The sequence below is a fragment of the Stigmatopora nigra genome, chromosome 15 (genome assembly GCF_051989575.1).
Source record: "Stigmatopora nigra isolate UIUO_SnigA chromosome 15, RoL_Snig_1.1, whole genome shotgun sequence".
Classification (NCBI taxonomy): Eukaryota; Metazoa; Chordata; class Actinopteri; order Syngnathiformes; family Syngnathidae; genus Stigmatopora; species Stigmatopora nigra.
In genome coordinates this window covers 7,806,191-7,827,049 of record NC_135522.1, presented here as the reverse complement: position 1 = coordinate 7,827,049, position 20,859 = coordinate 7,806,191, and the positions used below count along the sequence as shown (strand labels likewise).

The 20,859-nt window shown below is 38.8% G+C and overlaps 1 protein-coding gene and 1 long non-coding RNA gene across 7 annotated transcripts in view; one reads left to right on the top strand and one right to left on the bottom strand.

Moving 5' to 3' along the window:
- Positions 1–1,345, bottom strand: part of LOC144208163 (uncharacterized) — a 2,449-nt gene extending 1,104 nt beyond the window's left edge. Inside the window, exon 1 of the long non-coding RNA XR_013328843.1 lies at positions 65–1,345. This is a non-coding gene — a long non-coding RNA (uncharacterized LOC144208163). The remainder of the gene's footprint in view (positions 1–64) is intronic.
- ppp1r9ba (protein phosphatase 1, regulatory subunit 9Ba) lies at positions 682–20,859 on the top strand. 6 transcript variants are annotated; one of them, XM_077733864.1, is made up of 15 exons: positions 682–825; positions 5,771–6,154; positions 6,227–6,435; positions 7,000–7,368; positions 8,117–8,794; positions 13,067–13,199; positions 14,323–14,443; positions 15,432–15,536; positions 15,750–15,885; positions 16,311–16,454; positions 17,625–17,678; positions 17,790–17,921; positions 18,045–18,142; positions 18,219–18,315; positions 18,660–20,859. In XM_077733864.1, exons 2-15 carry the CDS (start codon positions 5,848–5,850, stop codon positions 18,711–18,713), a joined length of 2,637 nt encoding a protein of 878 aa, XP_077589990.1. In that variant the 5' UTR covers positions 682–825; positions 5,771–5,847; the 3' UTR covers positions 18,714–20,859. The 6 variants fall into 6 exon arrangements, with proteins under 6 accessions (XP_077589990.1, XP_077589988.1, XP_077589989.1 ...); XM_077733862.1 differs by having other exon boundaries at positions 18,219–18,324; XM_077733863.1 differs by having other exon boundaries at positions 6,224–6,435.

Below are 20,859 nucleotides of genomic sequence, written 5' to 3'. Positions count from 1 at the left end.
ATGTGGGAGGAAACCAAAGTATTCAGAGAAAACCCTCACAGGACCAGAGAGAACATGCACACACCTGGACTGAGCTGGATTTGAACCCAAGTCCCCCACTGTGAGACCGATACGCCAACCACTCATCCACTGGGCCAATGCAGGATTCTAAATATGAAAAATATATTAAAGGAGGTATAACACTTAATAACAAAGTTATTTAAAAAGGTTTTAGTTGAGAGGGCATAGTATAACAACCCCCACAGGATTAAAAACAAAACAAAAACAAAATAGAGTAGAGCAGTTGAATCTGGTATAGGACTTAACCTGAGAAACAGTGCCCTCCTGTGGTCACGAACGATTATCACATGACAAGACTCGTGCAGTTATTTCAACAGACTGCATTGCGCATCATCTAGAGACGGCAGTGTCACAACCTATTATTTCCACCATAAACACAACTGTTAAGATAATTTCCGATGCATTTCCATCCGAACGAGAATTGTGCAAAGTAATATCCTGATATATAACAATCAATTAAAAAAACAATAAAATGAAACAATTATATGCTAGACTACCTTTCTCCCCCAACCCCCTGACAAAAAGTATCATTTTTTAATCTAGATTTAATATACATCCATCCAAATATGGTCCAAGCCTAGATGGTAGGTAAACAGATGATGGGAGGAGGAAGAGGAGGAGCGACAGATAGCAGTTGTAGGCACACGATCTCATTTGTTTAGCCGCCAGGAGGACTCTCCGACACCGCCACCGCCGCAGCAGCAGCCGCAGCAGCACAAGACAAACAATGGACTGATAACTACCGATCATAACCAGATATTTAAGGTATGGATGATTCAACGAGCATGCAGATGTACTTCCTTTTTGTTGTGGCGTCGCTTGGTCCTATCGGCTAGGTAGAAAGGAAGGAACCGAGGCTGCTCCGCAGACAGAAAAGACACCCAGCGGGGCCTGGCTCTCCTAAATCCGCCTCCGGGTCCTAAACCGGTGCCGGTGACACACTATGGCACGGCCACTGTTTGTGACAGCGTGTGGATGTGTGAAACAGACTTCTTCGCTAAAGATCTCCTTTGTTCCTCTTTTAGTCACATTTTAGGAAGATGAATTCGTGATTTTACTCCACGATCGTGCATAGCGGGATTAAAACAATAAAAGCTTGCTGTAGATGCGCAATTTGTACCACCAAAACCACAATGAAAAGGTGTTTGGATGTCATTTTTCAAACGCAGAGTGATGCTATTTTTAGTAGATCATTGGTAGAGAGCACATTTTCAGCGGAAAGTAGAGCCAGGCGTGATTATATTGTCTTTTTCAGAGGAAGTTCGCAGTCAGCGGCGTCCATGCCAACACGGCCAGACGTTTGTGTGTGTACAGCAGGGTGAAGCTTAATTTTTTTTTTTAACACAGGGCCATCGGGCCTGGGAGTTTCCTCCACTTATGCAGGGATTGTAAATAGATGGAGGCATTGTTTCGCCATAAATGTGCTCTCTGTTCTATGCTGAAAGTCACAGTCATGCCTGCACAAGCGGCGTATTAGAAATGAGCAGTAAGGAGCATCTGCTGCACCACAGGCTCCCTCACATTGTTGTTCAACGCGGTGGCTTTCGTCAATGTACCGACTCTTACGTAGGCTGTCCCGCTATACCACATAAGCAATTGACGCATCTCGTGTTGGGCCCCAATGTAGTAAAAGGGCATCACAACAAGGTTGTTTTTAAAAACTCATTTCCTGCCATTAACAATGATAGACATACAATTGCATCAGACTTGCCATTTCCAGTCAAAATGGGCTAGACATTATGTGCGTCAATACCATATGGGAAAAATGTTACTTTAAAAATGAGTACATGCATCTGACTTGCCATTTCCAGTCAAAGTGAACTAGATATTTTGTGTGCAAATACCATACAGGATTTTTTTAACTTTAAAAATTAGTGTGTTGTGATTCTTCTCCACTTCAATGATGAGTACATTTGTATTCATAATTCAGCACATTGTTTTGTTTATATTGAGGATAACAGTTCATAAAAAGGTCAAAATTCAAAATAATAGTATTGACAATTTTTTTTATATCTCATTTTCTGAACCACTCTTTCCTCACTATGGCCGTGGGGGTGCTGGAGCCAATCTTAGCTGTCTCCATGGTAATTTAGAACATCCTATCAGCCTACCATGCATGTTTTTTTGGATGTGGGATGAAACTGGAGTCCCTGGAGGAAACCCACATAGTCCTGCGGAGAACATGCAAACTCAACACAGGTTGACCAACCTGGACTTGAACCCAGGACCCCAGAGATGTGAGGCCGACACACTAAACGCTCGCGCCACCGAGTTGGGTCAATTTCCAGATTGCCCGCACCAAAATCAGGTAGAGGAACCACAACACTATCGGGTAGATGACTTGATTCTAAAAATATTTAGAAGCTGCATCTTTTAGTGTTTTGGCGATGTGTTCAATCCAATTTGGCTGGATTGGATCTCTATCACTGTCAGTGGCAATGAATGAGTTACTGATCAATGGGGTGAAACCACTCTCTGCATGACTTTCAGTAAAATACAGTGACGTGTCGGTGAATCATTAGTACTTATTTTTATCCTTATAAAAGCAACTCTGTTCACCAAATTTATGAACCTTTGACCATGGTGTTGATGCAGCTTTTCTGGTGCTTTGATTTTGAGAAAACGACTGAAAGTGACTCTAAATTACCAAGAATTATGTGCAGTTTAGCAGCGGATATACAGCAGTTCCTCTTGGACCGATGAATGACAGAGAATATGCAGTATTGGCAGATGTTAGCTCTTTTTAATGTGCGTGCGCCTGTCTACGTGTCTATTAACATCCTTATAAAGATCACATGATATCAGCATGAAAAGCTACTGCTTTTTAACACTGAATCACAAGATGTGCTTTGATTGCAACGTGTGACCATTTTTTGCCTCCAGGTATTAAGTGTTGCTACTGATAAACTGTCCTTCTACATGAACACATTCAAAGTCAACCATTCTATTCATTTTTTTAGGCTATTGAAGTAAATTCTCCATTAGATCTGGAATGGCTGGCAGTCAATACACAAATATGTAAAGTATTATTTCTTGCAAGCTACAAGGCCAAACATTTCTACTTCGACCTTGATGTTTGTGGCTGGTTTAATGTTTGAGGGTGGAATTGGCAAGGAACACGATAAGAGGTCGACCTAGAAGAAGCTACATAGATTTAGAGAGGGAGAACATGAAAGTGGCTAGTCTAGGGGAGGATGATGCAAAGGGGAAAAAATAAGTGGAAAAGTTGATTCACTGTGGTGAACCCTCACATGCAACCCAAAAGTGTAGTAGTAGCATATTAGTCTACAGTGCATGGAGTTAAAACTAAAGAAAACACTCCATAAATGGTCTTCCGTCAGAATATACAGGAGGGATCATATTAATTAATTCCTCCATTTTTTTACCTTATCCTCACAATGTTGCAGGTGTTCTAATCTCAAGCCTATCCCATCCAACTATATGCAGTAGGCAGAGGACACCATGAATTGGTTGCCAGCCAATCACAAGGCAAAATGAGACAAACAACAATGCACGCTCACGTTCACGTCACAAAAACTTCTAGCCAAAGATCTTCAATTTGTTTGCAAAAGTGGATGCAGTGGCACATTTTATTCAATTTACATAATAGGCACACCACAATGAGTTTTTCTACCCAAGGTTTGGCTGAGTTTACCGTGGATACTTGCAAACCACAGCAAGGTTGAAAGCCAAAAGGGTATCAGGGTTGCTTTAAATTGGGGGGAATGTAAAAGATCAGTGTTAGCTTTTATTAAGTGGCACATATTTTATTTGGTGTGGATTGGCTTGTATTTATATTTGGTACTGCGTCCTCTGTACACTACATGACAAGTGTAGGAGGTCTAGTTTATTGGCTCATGATTGGCAGATAGTTAAGTGGGATCTGCTCCAACTTGCATGTGACCCTAATGGGCACAAGAAGTACAGAACAGGATGAATGAATGGGAGAATGAAGTGCACTGCTTTAATGACCTTACTGGGGCGGCACTCACTTTCTTTCTCTTGAGGACATGTACCAAAAGTAGCCTATCGTCATCGGTTTTAGAGTTTGCATTCGTTTAAGTTCACAACACTGGATCATCCTCACAAATCAGTCATTGGGGCTAAATAATGGTATGCACAATTTTTAAAAAAATTGTATCAGGTCACAAGACATTCTAGGTACACCTGGGAACTGTATTGAATGAGTAATGTAAATCAAAAAATGTGTTTTCTTCCAAGGGAATGTTCTCCAGAGGTAGAAAATCACTCACTTTGGATAAAAATAAAAATAATTACTACTGCAAGAAATGAACTGCGAGAACATATGATGCAATGTTTTTTATCTGCATTCTGACCCAAGTATTTTCCATTTTGCGTGTTCATTCATCTGATTTTAATCATGTAGACTTTTGTTATGACATCGCCTGCTCGTCTTGTTGGAAATTATATTTTTATGGTGTTTAAAAACATTAAAGGCTCAATTTAGCATGACAGTTTGTCTCCATATGGATTTATAGTTTTCAACCAGTGGAAATTCAACTGCAGAAGTGATTTTTATGTGGCAATGGAGCATAAACAGGAAGTATAAACTAAGAAAATATACTTATTTGACATCTTGTGAGGGGTTTTAACCACAATTTTATTTATAACTTTTAAGTAGACTGTAACAACAATAGATGGACCAAACAAAAACAAAATTGAGACTTTTGTAGGGCACTCAGTGCACTCAAAACCACACTACCTTTGCCCTGGGCAATAGACCCAAATGGTACACAACATTAGTGAGAACATGCCAACCTTGTTTGTGTTCCTATCATCATTTTATCATACAAGTAAGTAATATAGGAAAAATCAAAAGGTGGTTAGCGTTTCGGCCTCACTGTTTCGGGGTCAAGGGTTCGATCCCAGGTTGGTCCTCACTATGTGGAGTTTGCATGTTCTCCCCAGACTTGCATGGGTTTTCTCCGGGTACTGGGGTTTCCTCTTACATCCCAAAAACATGCAGGGTAAGCAGAATGAACTTTCTAAATTGACTCTTATGAGTCTGGTGGCCCTGGCCACCAATTTAACGTGTCCCACAACGGGTGCCGAAATCAGATGGTATATGCTCCAGCACCCCTCGCGAACCTTGTAGCGGTACAGAAAATTTCTTTAATGTCTATTGAAATATTAGGGGGATTTAATGAAGTACAAATCTTACATAATCCTTTAAATTGTGAGATTTGAGTGAATTATATATGTATTATATATGTTAGTATTTGATTTTAAGTATATATTTGTCACCAATATTTCACCTAATTAATAATTTTTCACTTGCCCCTATTTTAGGCAGTACTTTTATTCAAAGATTGCTTTGGTTTGATGTTTTTATGACATCATCAGGTTATCAGTTTTGAGAGTTATTTTTAATGACATGTTTTGTTGACATCATCTCTGTTTAGTCACAAAAAAATTGTTGGCGAATTATAGTGAATATACAACTATGAAGAATTGAAACATTATTTTTCATCTTTTTTTCTGGGTTTATCACAAAAATGTAATGGGACCTTCCTTGGAAGAAATCCTTGTCAAATTTAGGCCAATTGAATGTATACCTATTAGTGGTGGTGACAAGACTTCAAATGCATTGAAATCTGAAATTTTGAAATGAAGGTAAACATACATTTATAGAATAAAAAAAGAATAGACTGGTATTAATTTAAAGTTCTCTTCTCTTCTTACTTTACAGCTCATGTTCACCAGACATGCTGCCATCCTCATCTGCATTAACCTGCTGTACACCTGGGGACATTTGAATTATCAAACATGATGAAGCCAGAACCTGCATCAGCCACAGCAGACAATGGGACTTCTGCCGGTAACAGTGGTGGAAGTGGGAGCGCGAGCATGCGCAGCGCCTCGCCACATCGGAACGCGTATGAAGCAGGTCTGGCTGCACTAAAGAAGGCCACTGATCACCTGAACGGAGGCTATGACTCCACTTCGAAGCCAGCACCGCTACCTCGGCCAAATGGAAGGGGTCGTAGATATGGATCCAACGTTCATCGCATCAAGAACATGTTCATGCAGATGCAATCACCAGGAGATGAAGAAGATGGTGCCAAAGTCATCGGTAAATACCGTACTGTATTCAGCAGACGTTAACCGAACAAGCTCCATTGTTGACTGTCCTTTTAATTAGCAGGAACCGAGCAGGCCGTCAAGCTGTCTCTGCCGAGGGCATCGAGCCTCAACGAGAATGTCGACCACAGCGCCCTACTCAAACTAGGAGGAACTGTTTTAGACAGGGTCAATCGTTTTGACCCCAAAACAGATGGCGAAGGTCCGAGCTCCTCCACAGGCTTGTCCAAACTACAGGAAACCAGGAGGATGTTTGAGCAACGGACGCTGCAGGTTAGAAATGGCATTATTTACTGTTTTTAGTTTATTTCTTATGACTCGTGACTATGAGTTGGTGGAAGAATTAGGTATTTGGATAGGGTAAGTTTGTGTAGGTATGCTTGGACCATGAATCGATGTATGAATTGGGTTTGTTTTTTTTAAAGAAAAAGAAATATATCAACTTATAATTAGGTAGAATATTCCACAAGCAATAGTTTGGTTCTTTTTAAAGTTATTCATTGGTTTTGGTGAGGAAAAAAAAAGACATTTACTTTGCCTTTGCTAAAATGTTAATAAAAACTAATTTAAAGGCACTCTACCTCGCTATGCCCCCGCATTTCACACTGGAGTAGATTAGTTTTCAGACTTTTTAATTCATTGCTTGCCTTAAACAAGCATTGATGTTCATTTTACTTATTAAACTGGGAAGGTCTGTTTATAATAGCTCATATTTTAATGCCAATGAGTTCAATCTTCATCTGACTGATCCAAGTGGTACCCTGTCTCTTACAACCATTCAGCATATCTGATGTTGAGCATGATAAAATAAACATTAAAGACTCTGCTTTCCTTCAGGAGAAACAAGCTGCTACCAACAGGATTTTGTTGAAGAAGGAGCGAGCTTCTGGATTCCACGACAGCCGGTTGGATGTTGTGGCACGGTTTAATGGCTCTACCGAGGCTTTGGACTGCCTGGATGACACCCCCATTCCCGTTCCCGGTCCTGTTCCTGCTACCGCCCCTGCTCCTGCTCTTGCTCCTGTTCCTGTGGCTGCCGCTGACTTTGGGCCAGGCGAGGCCGTCAGCCCTACTGTGAGCCAGCTGAGTGCTGTGTTTGAGAAGGCTGATGGACAAAACAATCTCTACCTCCCCAACCGTCGGTCTAGACCTGCCCCAGGGCCAAAGCCAAAACTTCCTGCCAAAGCAGGGCCTGATAGGACCCAGGTAAGAAGATTTCTTTGTCTTGAAGGGATCATTTGTAAGAGGATTATTTAAGACTAAATAAGATCGCTTCTTGTCTTGTCTCACTATACTGCTTTCTTCTTCAAGTGATGACTTAAATGCCTGGTGCTAAGAGCTGCGCTTATGGATTTACGGATGATTACTTTCAATCTTTAGACTTACGCTCATTGTTACACACTGCTATTACTGGCTTCCATCCCCATTTGTCTTTAGAAGCTAATTCATTTCTAGTTCTATGACTTACTCATTCTTTTTATGTTCCACTTATGATTGTAAACTCAGATACATGAATAACCAACCCGTGATAAAGCAAATACGCATAGCTGATTTTGTAATCAGAAATAAAATGGCAACAATGCATTTTTAACGAGAATCTGAAATGTTGCTATGAGAAAGATGAGTAAAATTACAGAACTGATTACATGACAATATTATATTGCAGGCTGGTTCTAGCTGCCAGACATTGAGTTTGACTCCTGTGCTGCAAAAAACATTAAAATGCTTTAAATTTTTGATCCATTAATATGACAGTGTCTCTTTAAGTTGTTGTTGCCATCACTCATTGTTAGACTATAATTTCAACACAAACCATTTCACTTGCATTTGGCTGTTTTAATGAAAATGTATGGCCAAAAATTATCTCTACAGTCAGCACATATAGTACAGCTCTACTACTTCAGGTGATCTTGCTGATGCTGGAAAACATTGATATGATTTATTTCATTCTCAGAAAGCATTGTCTCTGACTGAGGAAGACTTAGAGGATGTGACTACGGGGAATGTGAACATCCTGGCGACAGAGACAGAAATGACAGATCCTGTCCCACAGTGTGACATTGGTGAAGAGGGTGGAAGTGAGGAGGATAGACTTAGACATTCAGGAGATCAGCACGCCAACACAGAAGCCGCTTCATCCTCTTCTCATACGGAGGACAAGGCAGTGTCGGAAACCCAGCTTGGGTTGACAGAAGATAGGGGCTCGAGTACTGCAGCTACATCTGGTCAGGAGACACTACTTGTGGAACAGGATTGTAGTAGGGGGGATATTGAGGCTGGAGCCAGGTTGGTTCAAGCTGATGTCCACCTTTCACTTGAAAATGGTGAAAAAGAGCCACCGGCTTTCGAAGTGATGCTAGCTGACTCTGTAAGGAAGGGCGAGGAGGTGGAAAATGATGACGAAGGCTCAAGGAAGGAGGATTACTCTGAGGGTGATCTGGTGGACGTGAGCGCATACAGCGGCATTGGTGAGGACGACTCCGGGGGAAGCCAGCTGGATGATGACGACGATGAGGAGGACGAAGAGGCATACCAGCCGGAGAGCAGCTGCACAGAAATTGAGGGTCTTCCCGTTGAGGAGGAGCCAGTTCCCAGCAATAGGAAGATTCAATTTAGCACTGAGCCCATCAAGGTGAGTTTACCATTTAGGCCTGTGCATAATGACAAAAAAATGTATCACGATGACAAATTATTAGTTGATATCAATTTATATCACTATTTTTGTCTTTCAAATTTAAAAGTTAAAATACTTTCCTCGTTATTCAATTCTGAAAATAAATTACCTTATTTTTAAAAAAGAATATGAAATATGATGATTTTAAAGTACAATACTAATTGTTTTTAACTAAACAGATCCCCACGTTTTTGTCATTAAATAGGATAAAAATCAATGTTATGAAAAAAATGTTTTTATGGTGATGCTTCAAATTCTGATTTGAGTTTATTTTTGTACTTATTTTGCAAAATTTTGTGCACGCAATTGTGTGTGTGTATATATATAAATTCATTCAGTCATGCTACATTACACAAAATGAAACACACTCCTGCGTATGAGGTGCTGCAATTCGGCAGTCAGCTGATTGTGTGTGCTTCAAGATTATTCTTCCTTATTGAAATTTCCGACTTATATTTTGGGAGGAGCAATACATTTATTTTTTTTGTGTTGGGGAGGCCATGATTTGATTTCCCTGCTATGCCCTGATATATCTAATTCCAGGAGGTCAATGAGCACATGGAAAGGGTTACACATGTTTTAAGTCATGTCAAGAACTTGCTGGATCTACAAACCTCTGACTTCTAACCACACCCAATGGATGCATCTTTGTGTCTTAGGGCAGTGAAAGCTGCTTCTTATCTGGTCAAAGTAATTATCAGGCCTTTTGTAAAAGACAGACTATATCCCTGCAGCTTTGCGTCTGTTCACAGACATGAAGCTGCGGAGAAGTATAGTATGTAAAAGTGACAGTCAATATGGCTGGTATAGTGTAATGACAGGCTGCAAGGCATGTTATTACGTGGTTGTGCTTCTAACTGCTCCTTATGACCTTTGTAACGTCACATCCTTGAGTTCTTTTTCTCACAGTCTGCTCTCTTGATAGACACTGTTTTACAGTAGACAGTGCCATTTTTATAACTTGCTGGGCCTTGTAAAACTACTGTCAAATTAAGCTAAAATAAGAATGTGAAACCCCATTATTAAGGAGAGTAATATGCTTTAGATCCAGCCTTGTTTTAAAAGGGTTTTGCTGTTAAGGTTGAAGTATTGTATTTTCTGGAGTCCAAGTAGTACCTTTTCAATATGTCACTTGATAGAGATATTCTCCGTACTTTAAAAAACAATTTATTTGCATTTAAGTGATTAGTTCAGATTCAAATTACAAGAGGCACAAAATAGGAATTGTGCGATTCAGCCTGAGGCCCTAAATGCTTTCCTGCACATCACATCAACTCTTTAACGCTTGTGTTTACGTGCTCTGAATAGTGAACAAGGTTACCCCTGTGAGTTCGAGAAAAGCAGTTGGAATGTGGCTGAGTGTTTTTTTTAATCAAACCACACAAACACACACACACACACACAATCTGGGCCTAAAACGTGTATGCTGCTTGTATACCAAATATTAATATTGTGGCCTACATGACCTAGATGTGATATATGTATGTGTACGTCAGGCGTTTTTTTATTACCAAAGATAGTCATGTGCCTTACAAATGGCTTAAAAATGATCTATATTGAGCAGAATGAAGTTCAAAAGAAGGTCCCTTTTACTCCTATCTGCTGTCACCCCCCCCAAGCACAAAGTATAACTTCACAAAGAACTTTCTCATGGGATAATCATTTGGCAAAAAACAACATAAAAACTACTCAAATTTGTTATTATTTTTTACTCATCTGCAATGAAAATAACACATAAAAATAATTTATCACCAGATCTACCTTTTGAACTCCGGTACCTTCTTCAATTAATATCTATATCATATATGTAGGAAATCACAATGTCCATTCACTAGTGTTGTTGGCTCATTTTAAACTGCGATGTTGACCTTTTTTGGTGTATTTTTATGTGCCACTATACTATTTAACAAAAGCAACAGCGACCTACTGACTAAACAGGCAAATTTTGTTGATTGAATTGGATGATTGTTGAGGATCCATTCATTGACACATTCTAAATTATCACCCATAAACATGGATTAGTCAATTATATGACCATACAGTACTTCTGTGTGTTTAGGAGTTGTTTTGAGCTGGCTGTGCTATATGATTACCAGATTGTAGTTTTGTTATTGTGTTGTCCCTATTTACTACACTTTTTTTACCTCATCCCTCTGCCCCCTTCCCCCATGTTGTTTTACTTCGATACTTGTTGATGTTTCTGCGTCACTATGGAAAGTTTGTGACTTTAGGCGTGTAGATTTTTGGGAGAGCTCTTAAGCCCCATATGCATGCACATACACGCACCCACACATTCACACAGCTCAAAAGTTACTCAACAGGAAGGAAATGTGACAACAGGAAGCCGTTCAATAATCCTGCATTCAAACATTCTTTTGTGTAGGTATGTTTGTATAGTACTGTATCGGAAGCAATGTAAATAATTTTGGAGCCTGTGAGCTTTGGCTCGGCTTTGGGCAAACCTATTAACATATCTGATGGAAAGAAAGAGCGAGTCAGTTTTACTGCCAAAATCACACCAGGCAAAGCTGAGGTTGCCACAGAAACGGAGCCATGTGATAATAGAGATGGTCATCTGGGAAAGAGATGCTCCTGGCCTTTGACAGGTGATGGGAATGTTCATATTTAACTCAATGGTTGCCATTGAAGGCGATACATGTCCACAATTTGAGCAAGGAGGAGGGAATAAACCTTTTTTCATTTGGTAGCCTTTCCAGTTCAAATTGATTGGATGTCTCCTAGTGATGAATATAATTGAACCCACACCAGGAGGATGGAAAGACCCACATTATTGATATAGTATACCATTGTTAATAGCAATTCCAGAGTTAATGTGATGAGTGAAGGAAGGAAATGTTACTAAGCAAACAAGTAAGCATAAGAGCATATTTGTTTTGGCCAATTGTTTTATTTTTCATTACTACCATTTCTAATACACACAACACATAATGTATGGAAAGAAACGCCAGTTTGCTCTTGAGGTCTTATACAGATGCCAATACTTACAAACACTGGTGATCTTATTACAAGACAGTGAGCCAGAAAAGCCTTTTGAAAGCAGTCCTTTTATGATTTATTCCAGTTTTGTTTTTTCCTCCCCAAAGTTTCAAGTAATTTACCCAGCAATGTCATTTTTGTGCTTGGCTTGGATCATAAATCAATGTCCAAAATAATTTGAGTTTTTTTCTCTTAGCTATGATTCAAAATATCATTTTGAGTGTTTTATGTTGTTGTATTTTTTTGATGATTACTTTTTATTGTGGGTCTGAGAACACAAATAGGGAGAGAGAAAAACATTTCATTTTTGCAATTTATTTACATTTAATTTCTTCACTACTACGAGTCATTTTAATTGCGCGTCTAGCAGCATCATTGGCAGCCAATTAGTTTGTTGAGTACCTTAGGGCGGGTTAAACTTTTTTAGATTTATCTGTATTGTTCTTTTCTCCTTTAAAAAAGTAAGATGGGGTGAAGAAACAAATCCCAAATAACAGTTTTTGTGAAAAATTCTGATTTAATTTTTAGACTATGCATATCGCTCAGCCCTCAGTATTTTTTATTCTATTACGTTTATAATGGAATGTTTTTTTGTCTGTCTTTTAAAATGAAGATTTTGTTTCACTTCCGTCTTTTGCCATAAACACACTCTGCATCCACCCACATGTTTACTCTGTTCAAATCAAATTCCTGTCATGTCTGGTCATGTGTCTGCACACTTGCGCTCTTCTTTGTGATCCTATGACAATTTACGTCAACTCACTCACACAAGTGGAAGGATTTCATTTTATTCTCTTTCTTGCTTTAACCTGCTATGACAACAAAATTCTGTTTAGAGATTTTAGCATCGAGGATGCGATTACTGTACAGATAATGATTGTTTTACAAAAAAAAATCTTCCAAAAAAGTGGTTCAGTTCTCCTCTCCAGGCTAATAAAAAATCCAAGTATGTCAGGCAGTCTATTTTATAAGCAACAAGTTATGCCGCATTGCAACAACCTGTGTGCACCTGCCACTGCTTATCGTAAAAGTGTTGATCACAGCCATTTTCTTCCACTTTGACAAATTCAAATGGTCACTGAAATTTGCTCTAATCTCACTGCTCTTAATCTTGGATAACGCAAAATTTAGCTTCAGAATCATTGTAGGCCTCAGATCCATATCAACAGGATAAGCATTAGGGAAAAAATGCATGGATCAATGTTTTATCCTAATTTGTAACTCTGTGTGTAGGTATTCACAACATACTGTAATGAAGACTATGATCGGCGTAACGATGATGTGGACCCCATGGCAGCGTCGGCAGAGTATGAGCTGGAGAAGAGAGTTGAGAAGCTGGATCTATTTCCTGTGGAGCTGGAGAAGGGTGAACACATACGCACACAAACTACAGCCTGAGTCACTCAGACAAGCCTGTTGCATAACCAGACACAACATTATGACCACTAGGACATATTAGGAACATCATTCATGATACAAGCCTACACCGCGCCAAACTATAAATTACAGTATGTTGAATCAGTCTTGGGTGGTTACTGTGTCGGCCTCGCAGCTCTGGGGGCGTGGGTTCAATCCCATGTTGGTCCTCACTCTCCAAAGTATGCTGGTTGAACTGTCTAAATTGCCCCTGGCCATAAGGTTGAGTATGAATTGTTGTCTATCTCTACAAATTCAGGGTGCCCCTCGCCTGGTGGCTGTAGTTGGCTGGGTTAGGCTCTAGCACCCTTCGCGGTCCTTGTGAGGATAAGCAGGTCTGAAAATGAAAAGAAAATACTAATTTTACACAGTTTGCTACATTTGTTTCAACACGTGGTCATGTTTCGACAACTGAGCTAATGAATAAATGAATCAGTTCTTCTCTGGCAAGCGCAATATTAATTACCTTCGTTATGGTTGAATATTTATACCTTGGGTGCTCATTACCTCGAGTGCCAAGGTACTATTGATAGATAGCTTGAGAGTAAGATTTGTTCCAGTTTGTTAGTTTCCTTCAGGCTTGTACAATGTCTCGTTTGTAACGGCAACATCACAATGTGCCCGCCGCAATACTCAAAACTATTTTCAACATGCACATATGATTCATTTAACAACCATTAGAATATCATCATAACATAAACAAAATGCCATAAGTTCTTGTTTAGTTGGTCCTTTGATGATGAATAGATAACAGACTTGCCACATCTATGCTTCAAATATGAGGCCCCCCTTTTTTTTACTCATTTGCTATGTAGACTTACTCATCAAACTGACAAGGCTGCTACTGTTAGTGGACATACATGGTTATAACTAATGGCTAACAACTCGGTTATCTCATTATAGGATTAAATTCAAAGGGGATTAGCCTAATTAGTAGTGTAAATCTGGAGGTGGCAGAATTGAACTACCGACCATCTCAAATGATTATACTCCACATGGAATTATAGATGTTTAGAACCAATGATGATAGCTGATGAAAATAACTTTTTTTTGTCATTCTCTGTTTCTTTCAGATAGTGACGGTCTAGGAATTAGTATCATAGGAATGGGTGCAGGAGCTGATATGGGTCTGGAGAAACTGGGCATCTTCGTTAAGACAGTCACTGAGGGTGGAGCTGCGCAGCGAGATAGCAGGTAAAGGGTTGGTTAAATTAAACCCACTCTAGGACCATATAAAACATCTTTGGCTCTTGTTCAATTGGGTATCATTGAGCCTAAAATATAGGTGTTTAAAAATAATTAAACTGGGAGGACTGGCTGTTAATGCTCTTGATCAGTGCCATTAATGGTGCTAGAACCTCAATTGATTTTGATCAGGAAAAATACAAATCAATTAGGCCATCAATAGCAACCAATGAGTGCCCAAAAAAGGTCAAATTTGTTTTGGGTATTTCCCTGTCTTGTAATCATACTGTCTACTGGTGGGAGACAAAATGTGTAAAAAGCTGTGAAATTTTGGGTGAAAAAAATGATTTTATTTTTAATTCATATTGCCCAACCCTAGGATAAACAATTGAATTATGACTGCCAAGTTTTGGTGCCTGAAAGGCAAATTGATTTAGAAGGTTAAAAGAAAGAGCATGCTTTTTTAAAAACTTGTTTCTCTTGCCTCACCAAAGGCTAAAATGTTGATTGTGTTCCCTCTTAATGGTTTCTTTGATCCTTTTCAGTTTAGGGTTTTTCTAAATGTCACAATATTTGCTGCAGGGCTTGTTTATACAACTACAAAAACACTAGGATTGTCCACTTTAAAGTATCTCTGACTAATTTGGAACATTTTATCAGTATTGCTGAGTTATGTCTACTAACTTTACTCAAAATGTGCGGTTAAATTTGTTCCAAATACGCTTTAGATTGCTTTTCTTTAGTTGCTCACCACATTTTATCTAATATTAGTTTTGGAAAATGGCAGAGGTGCGATCGTTAAAATGCTGTTTTTACGAGAACGTAGTTGGTGTTTTTTGATCAACTTTGGAAAGGTTAACAATTTATTCTTCTGCAGTCTATTCAGTTCCATGTTCAGAAATTGATTGTTCATTTATAACATGCACCTTGATTTTAGTTTTGTGTCTTATATATACAATATGTTATATGTTCAATATGTTCTATTTTATTCTTACAGGATTCAAGTGAATGATCTGATTGTTGAAGTTGATGGGACCAGCTTGGTTGGTGTGACTCAAAGTTTTGCTGCTTCTGTCCTACGTAACACATCAGGCACTGTCAAGTATGCAATACAATTACAATAATATTGTTATATAATTTTTATGTTTAATATATTGTCCTCGACAGTCATTTTAACAACCACAGGAGTTGTTTTGTTTTTATTTTATTAATGTATTTGTGGAGTTTATAACTTGTAAGCAAATTAATGTCTTTTGTTTTGTTTACATTTTTAAGATCTTTAAAACATTGATAATTTTTAAGACTTCATTTTCAGGTTTGTGATTGGTCGGGAAAAGCCAGGAGAGCAGAGTGAAGTAGCTCAACTGATTCAGCAAACTCTGGAACAAGAGAAGTGGCAGCGAGAGATGATGGAGCAACGATACAAGCAGTACATGGATGAGGATGAGGAGGTAAGACCAACCTGAAATATACATACATTGATGATGCATTCTGTATTCCTTCATAAACATTGGAAATGAAGGGAAGAGCGGAATTAAATTGAGAACAATTTCAATGATATCTTTGGAAGTTTTCATTTGTTACTTCAAAGAAATTAAGTACAATTAGGGGATTCTGATTGTTGTATTTGTCAGTTTGTGGATATGGCTTTGAGCCATAGTTTGCAGGATATCTAGTCTATATACACCATCTTGTGGTCAGAAAAGGTACCATCGTCTTCAGGTACACAAAATGACCTTATGGGTGGATTTTTGTATAACTAGATACTTCTCAAATCCACATTAAAAAAGCATCAGTTGGATTTTAAAACAATTTAAGGCAATCCTGCATCCAGTACAGTGTTAGTGTAATATTTCTTCTTGTTGATATTTTCCAGACAGGTGAGTATGCGACGGATGAAGATGAGGAGATGAGCCCCATGTTTCCAAACTCCATAGAAGTTTTTGACCTGGCTGAGCACCAGGACACGTTGTCGCCTGTGGAGCTGGACCCAGAAAAGTTGACCCACAAATTCAAGGAGGTACTTTTGAGTATATATTCCTTTGCATCCTGCAAGTGTTTTATTGTGGAATAGCATTACAGTGATGCCCCATCCATACCCCTCCACAATGGGTGGGAAATCTGAAATAAACTTGAAATGAACCTTTTAAGTTGTGTTAACTAAGGGAAATTGCAAATTAGCATAGAGGTTGGAACAAATATTGCTGTTGGGGTCGTGTTGTACCTCTTTTTGCTCATGATTACGCTGCATCTCTTTTAATAGAACTCAGGGCGGCCAGGCAGGTCACGACAAAACCAGAGAGGCCGAGCCTCACCTTCATCATGAAGAGTATAAAACAAAAAGATTGAATAAAAATTCTGCTCAATTTTAATTATTTGGTCTGTGAGTTCTATAAATTATCCTTTTTGATTCAAATACATGGATGAGGCTTCATAATTGATGTAAGCGATCAGCCAGCCTCACCTGAAATTGTAAAATCTCTCTCAAGCGACAGTATTTAATAGGCTATATATATAAAAAGAAAAAAGTTCAAAAGCCGCTTGTATTTTTGAGCTCTAAAAAGAAAATTAACATGGAAGATTGATCTGAAATATCTCAAAACTGGAACACCAGTCGAAAGAGGATAAGGAATACAAATGCTGGAGATAAACCTGAGCCTGCTTGGAAGAGAAGTGAAACATCTGAGACAACCAGAACAGTCCAGTTACAAATGATGAGGTGCTTGCTCTAAGAATATATTAAGCTGGACAATATTCAGAGACTGGAGAGTTAAAGAGCTACTTCAAGCATCTATCAGGTCAGAAAAATAGTCTGCTAATTTAACACTTTCAGAGTCATTGATGATGGAAGACATCCATTCATGTTTGTTCATTCGCCACTCCTAGTCCAAATAGTGATCTAGAAAGGATTCATCTTTTTATTTATTTTTAGCTTCACCACTTTGGTTATAAACCTCCTGAAAAATACGCAAAAGAAAAAAATCTGTAGTGAATACAATTGTAGATTTTATTTTTAGTCTTGGTCAGCCAAAGTACAAACCTATTGTTCAAAAAAATCTAAATAAGTGATGACCCACAAGATTTACTTAAATCATTGTAAGACAATTACATTCAGTACTGTTTTTTAATTAAAATTTAATAGGAAAACCTATATCATTGCACTTATTTTTTATCCTCTTTCTACTTGCAGCTTCAAATCAAACATGCAGTAACTCAAGCTGAGATTCAGCTCCTGAAGAGGAAGGTGAGCATCAAGTCTTAACTTTAAGATAAAAATGACAATGTCATTATTACACTGCAGACACTCGAGATCAATATAAAGGGAGCTTCATTTGTTGGCAATCTTTCCCCACAGTTGGCTCACGCAGAGCAGGATAAATTGCGTTGGCGAATGGAGCGTGCACAGCTGGAACAAAGCATCCGAGACAGTAAAGAAAGGATGGAGAAACTTGAGAGTTACTGGATGGAGGCCCAGTCGCTGTGTAAGGTAATTGATAAAGCAATTGATAAGATTCAAAGCTATATATATATGCTATAATATCAAAATGCTATAGTCAATTTCTGATTTCTCTACCGTTATGTGTTTGTGTGTGTGTCTATTTTTTTGCAGGCAGTGGATGAACACTTGAAAGAAACCCAGGCTCAATACCAAACCTTAGAGAGAAAGTACAGTAAAGCCAAGAAAATGATCAAAGAATATCAGCAAAAGTAAGGGTGCAAAATAAAGCAAATGTTTGTAGTTAATGTCTTGAAGTGTGTGACCATGTGTGTTTGTGCCCTGTAGGGAGCTCGAGTACTTGAAGAAGGAGGCAGGTCACCGTCAGGCGGGAGAAGACAGCGAGGCCTCACACAAAGAGGAGACGGACAATTTGCAGGAAAAGGTGAATGAGGTGGATTCATTGATTATTATTTCTTAAATTAATTTACAGTAACAGCTCGCCACTTCGCAGATTGACTATCGTGGGTCTGTGAAAAGTTTATAATGTAGGAACAGTAATACTAACATGAAATGGGGTAAAAATAAGACAAATCAAATTGCCCGGCGACCAAAGGTCCGTTCGATGAAACGTCCGGGGACCATGTGTCCGTCGATCAAACGTCGGGGTACCCTTTGTCTGGGAGTTAAATAATAACAACATGAAATGGGGGGGGATAAAGGCAAGATTATTTCACTAGTCCGGAGAAGGTCTGGTTGAGTTGCATTAATATGAAGTTGTTTCTTCAGATTACAGATCTAGAGACACAAGTGGATGCTCTGAAGCCACCCAACCCTTCCTAGACTACTGATAGCTCCGATTCCTGTCTGCCCCCCAAAGTGAGGGACCATAGTTTGGTCATTCACAGACGTGGCAAAGCGAAACGTAAAAGAACAATGAGGATAACATTGACAAGAATGTTTTGCAATTGATGACCTATTCAGAGTCCCTGAACCCTCTCCTAATTTTCTTTGGTGAGTCTTCCTGTCAATCAACAAGGAAACTGTTCTCCGCTTCCCTGTGCTTGGATTTCCAGATGTTTTATTTTCTTCCTGTCTTGCGTTCTTTCGGGAAGATGTTAAGAAGCAGGCTCGTCACAAAGTGCTTTCCAGAGTGAAAGGGGACGTCTCGTGGAGGATTGTTGTTTTTTTTTTTTTTGTTGCTGTCAGACTTTTCAACTACATTGCTGGTTACAAACCTAGCCGCACTGGAACAAGACTGAATATGCACGTAGAACAAAAGTGATGTTAAGTTGCCACAATGTAAAAATTTAAACTTCCCAAAATGTTTTACTACGATTTTGAAGTGAGGGCATCGCAAATTTTCGTATTATCAAAACAAGTGTTAACCTGAATTATCAGTTCTGGATGAAATCTTGATTTCTGAGCAAGCAAAACTTAAAAGATAAGTTGTGATGGGTTGAAATGTGTTAAAATGTAAAGTTGCACTGATGCCTTCAAATGAGTGCACTGGCAATAGCTAAATAAGTCAGACTATGTAGCTCATTTGTCCATTCGCTGAGAAGACCCAGTTTATATTAAAAGACTTACATATGTCTACTTAACTTAGAAATTTCAGTTCTGCATACTCAAGATGAGTTCTGCTTATTTAAAATCCAAACTTGCTCGTGCAAGTGAAATAGCTCGACTTGAAATTTCAAGTTCTGATCCCTCTTAATTTTTACAGTGGATTTTTACACCCAGTTTTGGCATGAAGGTAAATTTGATGCAAAAATTACTTGTAGTTATATTTACAAAAATCTAACTAGTAGTTGTAGAGGTCAATGTGGGGCAAACGTAGCTCGTCACAGTTGCAGAATCAGTTTGTGGTTGTACAAAAATCTATTGTTGCAATGACATTTTATATCTTCTTCAACCAAAATGTACTTTTGCATCAAATTTACATTCATAATTCATTGGCTGCCATTAATGGCGATAGACGTCTGATACATTTGAAATTAGGATTACACGTCTATCATTGTCAATGGCACTAAGTGTTAGGCTTATGGGTTTTGGGGGGGTTGACTTGTTTTCTTTTTTTTTGTAGTCTTGGCTTTTTCCCCTTTGTGATTTCACCCTAAAATTTCCCCACCCTGAACCCAGATGTTTCTGATTGCTTGTCAACCCATGTCTCCATTTAAAACACCCCAAAAAACTATATCCCTAACAAAAAGAAGCATACATTCCCACTCGTATTCCTACTCCACTAAATGCTGACTGTATTTGGAAGGAATCAGGTAAACATTTGCCTTTTGTATCCAATCGTGGTGACACCCCGTTCTGTAAATATGATCTATTTCAAAGTTAAGCAATGACTTGTGGCCAATACTAGAATCAATTTTCCTCTGTTTGGTTGTTTGCAGTCTGTGTCTCCGTGTATGACACATTTAGTAATTGGACTTCACAATCTGGAGGAGAGAATATTCATCAAACCCCCGCAAAAGCCTGCCCTTTATCTGAGATGTGCAGATTTTGTAACTACCACAGGTCAGGTTCGTGATGATAAAGGCAGGTGCAAATCAGACTGCTGTATTCCAATGTGCAGGTTAGTCTTTTTCAATTCTCCCCTTCAATATTCAACAGGCAAAACAGGGTGCCAATATTCTAATTCAGGTTTGTTGGTGGAGGGAAACATGGAAAAAACAGACTTGATAGGGGCCCTTTAGGACTAGACTTGGTCACCCCTGTTCTATTGTGTGCTTTGAAAGATTCAAACTGTATGTGTTGGTGTCTCCACGCATATTTGTAGCCTCTTGAGATCACAAATGTGTTTATATCTTCCATCACAGATGTTGGAAATGGACCTAAAAATGCATGCAGTTAGTTCAGTTTATTTCACATACCTGGACGTCACTTTTTTTCCATGGTTTTACTCGTTCTATGCCATTGACAAGGAACTGTCCAATTCATTTAACACTTGCAGGACTGGCTGTCATAAACTATTGGTAAA

What these genes read in the sequence shown, in the direction of transcription:
- ppp1r9ba (XM_077733860.1), top strand. Translation starts at nt 5,848, where the DNA reads ATGATGAAGCCAGAACCTGCATCAGCCACAGCAGACAATGGGACTTCT. An exon ending in AACACATCAGGCACTGTCAA is followed by an intron (nt 15,537 to 15,749) that starts GTATGCAATACA and finishes CTTCATTTTCAG; the next exon opens with GTTTGTGATTGGTCGGGAAA. An exon ending in ACATGGATGAGGATGAGGAG is followed by an intron (nt 15,886 to 16,310) that starts GTAAGACCAACC and finishes GATATTTTCCAG; the next exon opens with ACAGGTGAGTATGCGACGGA.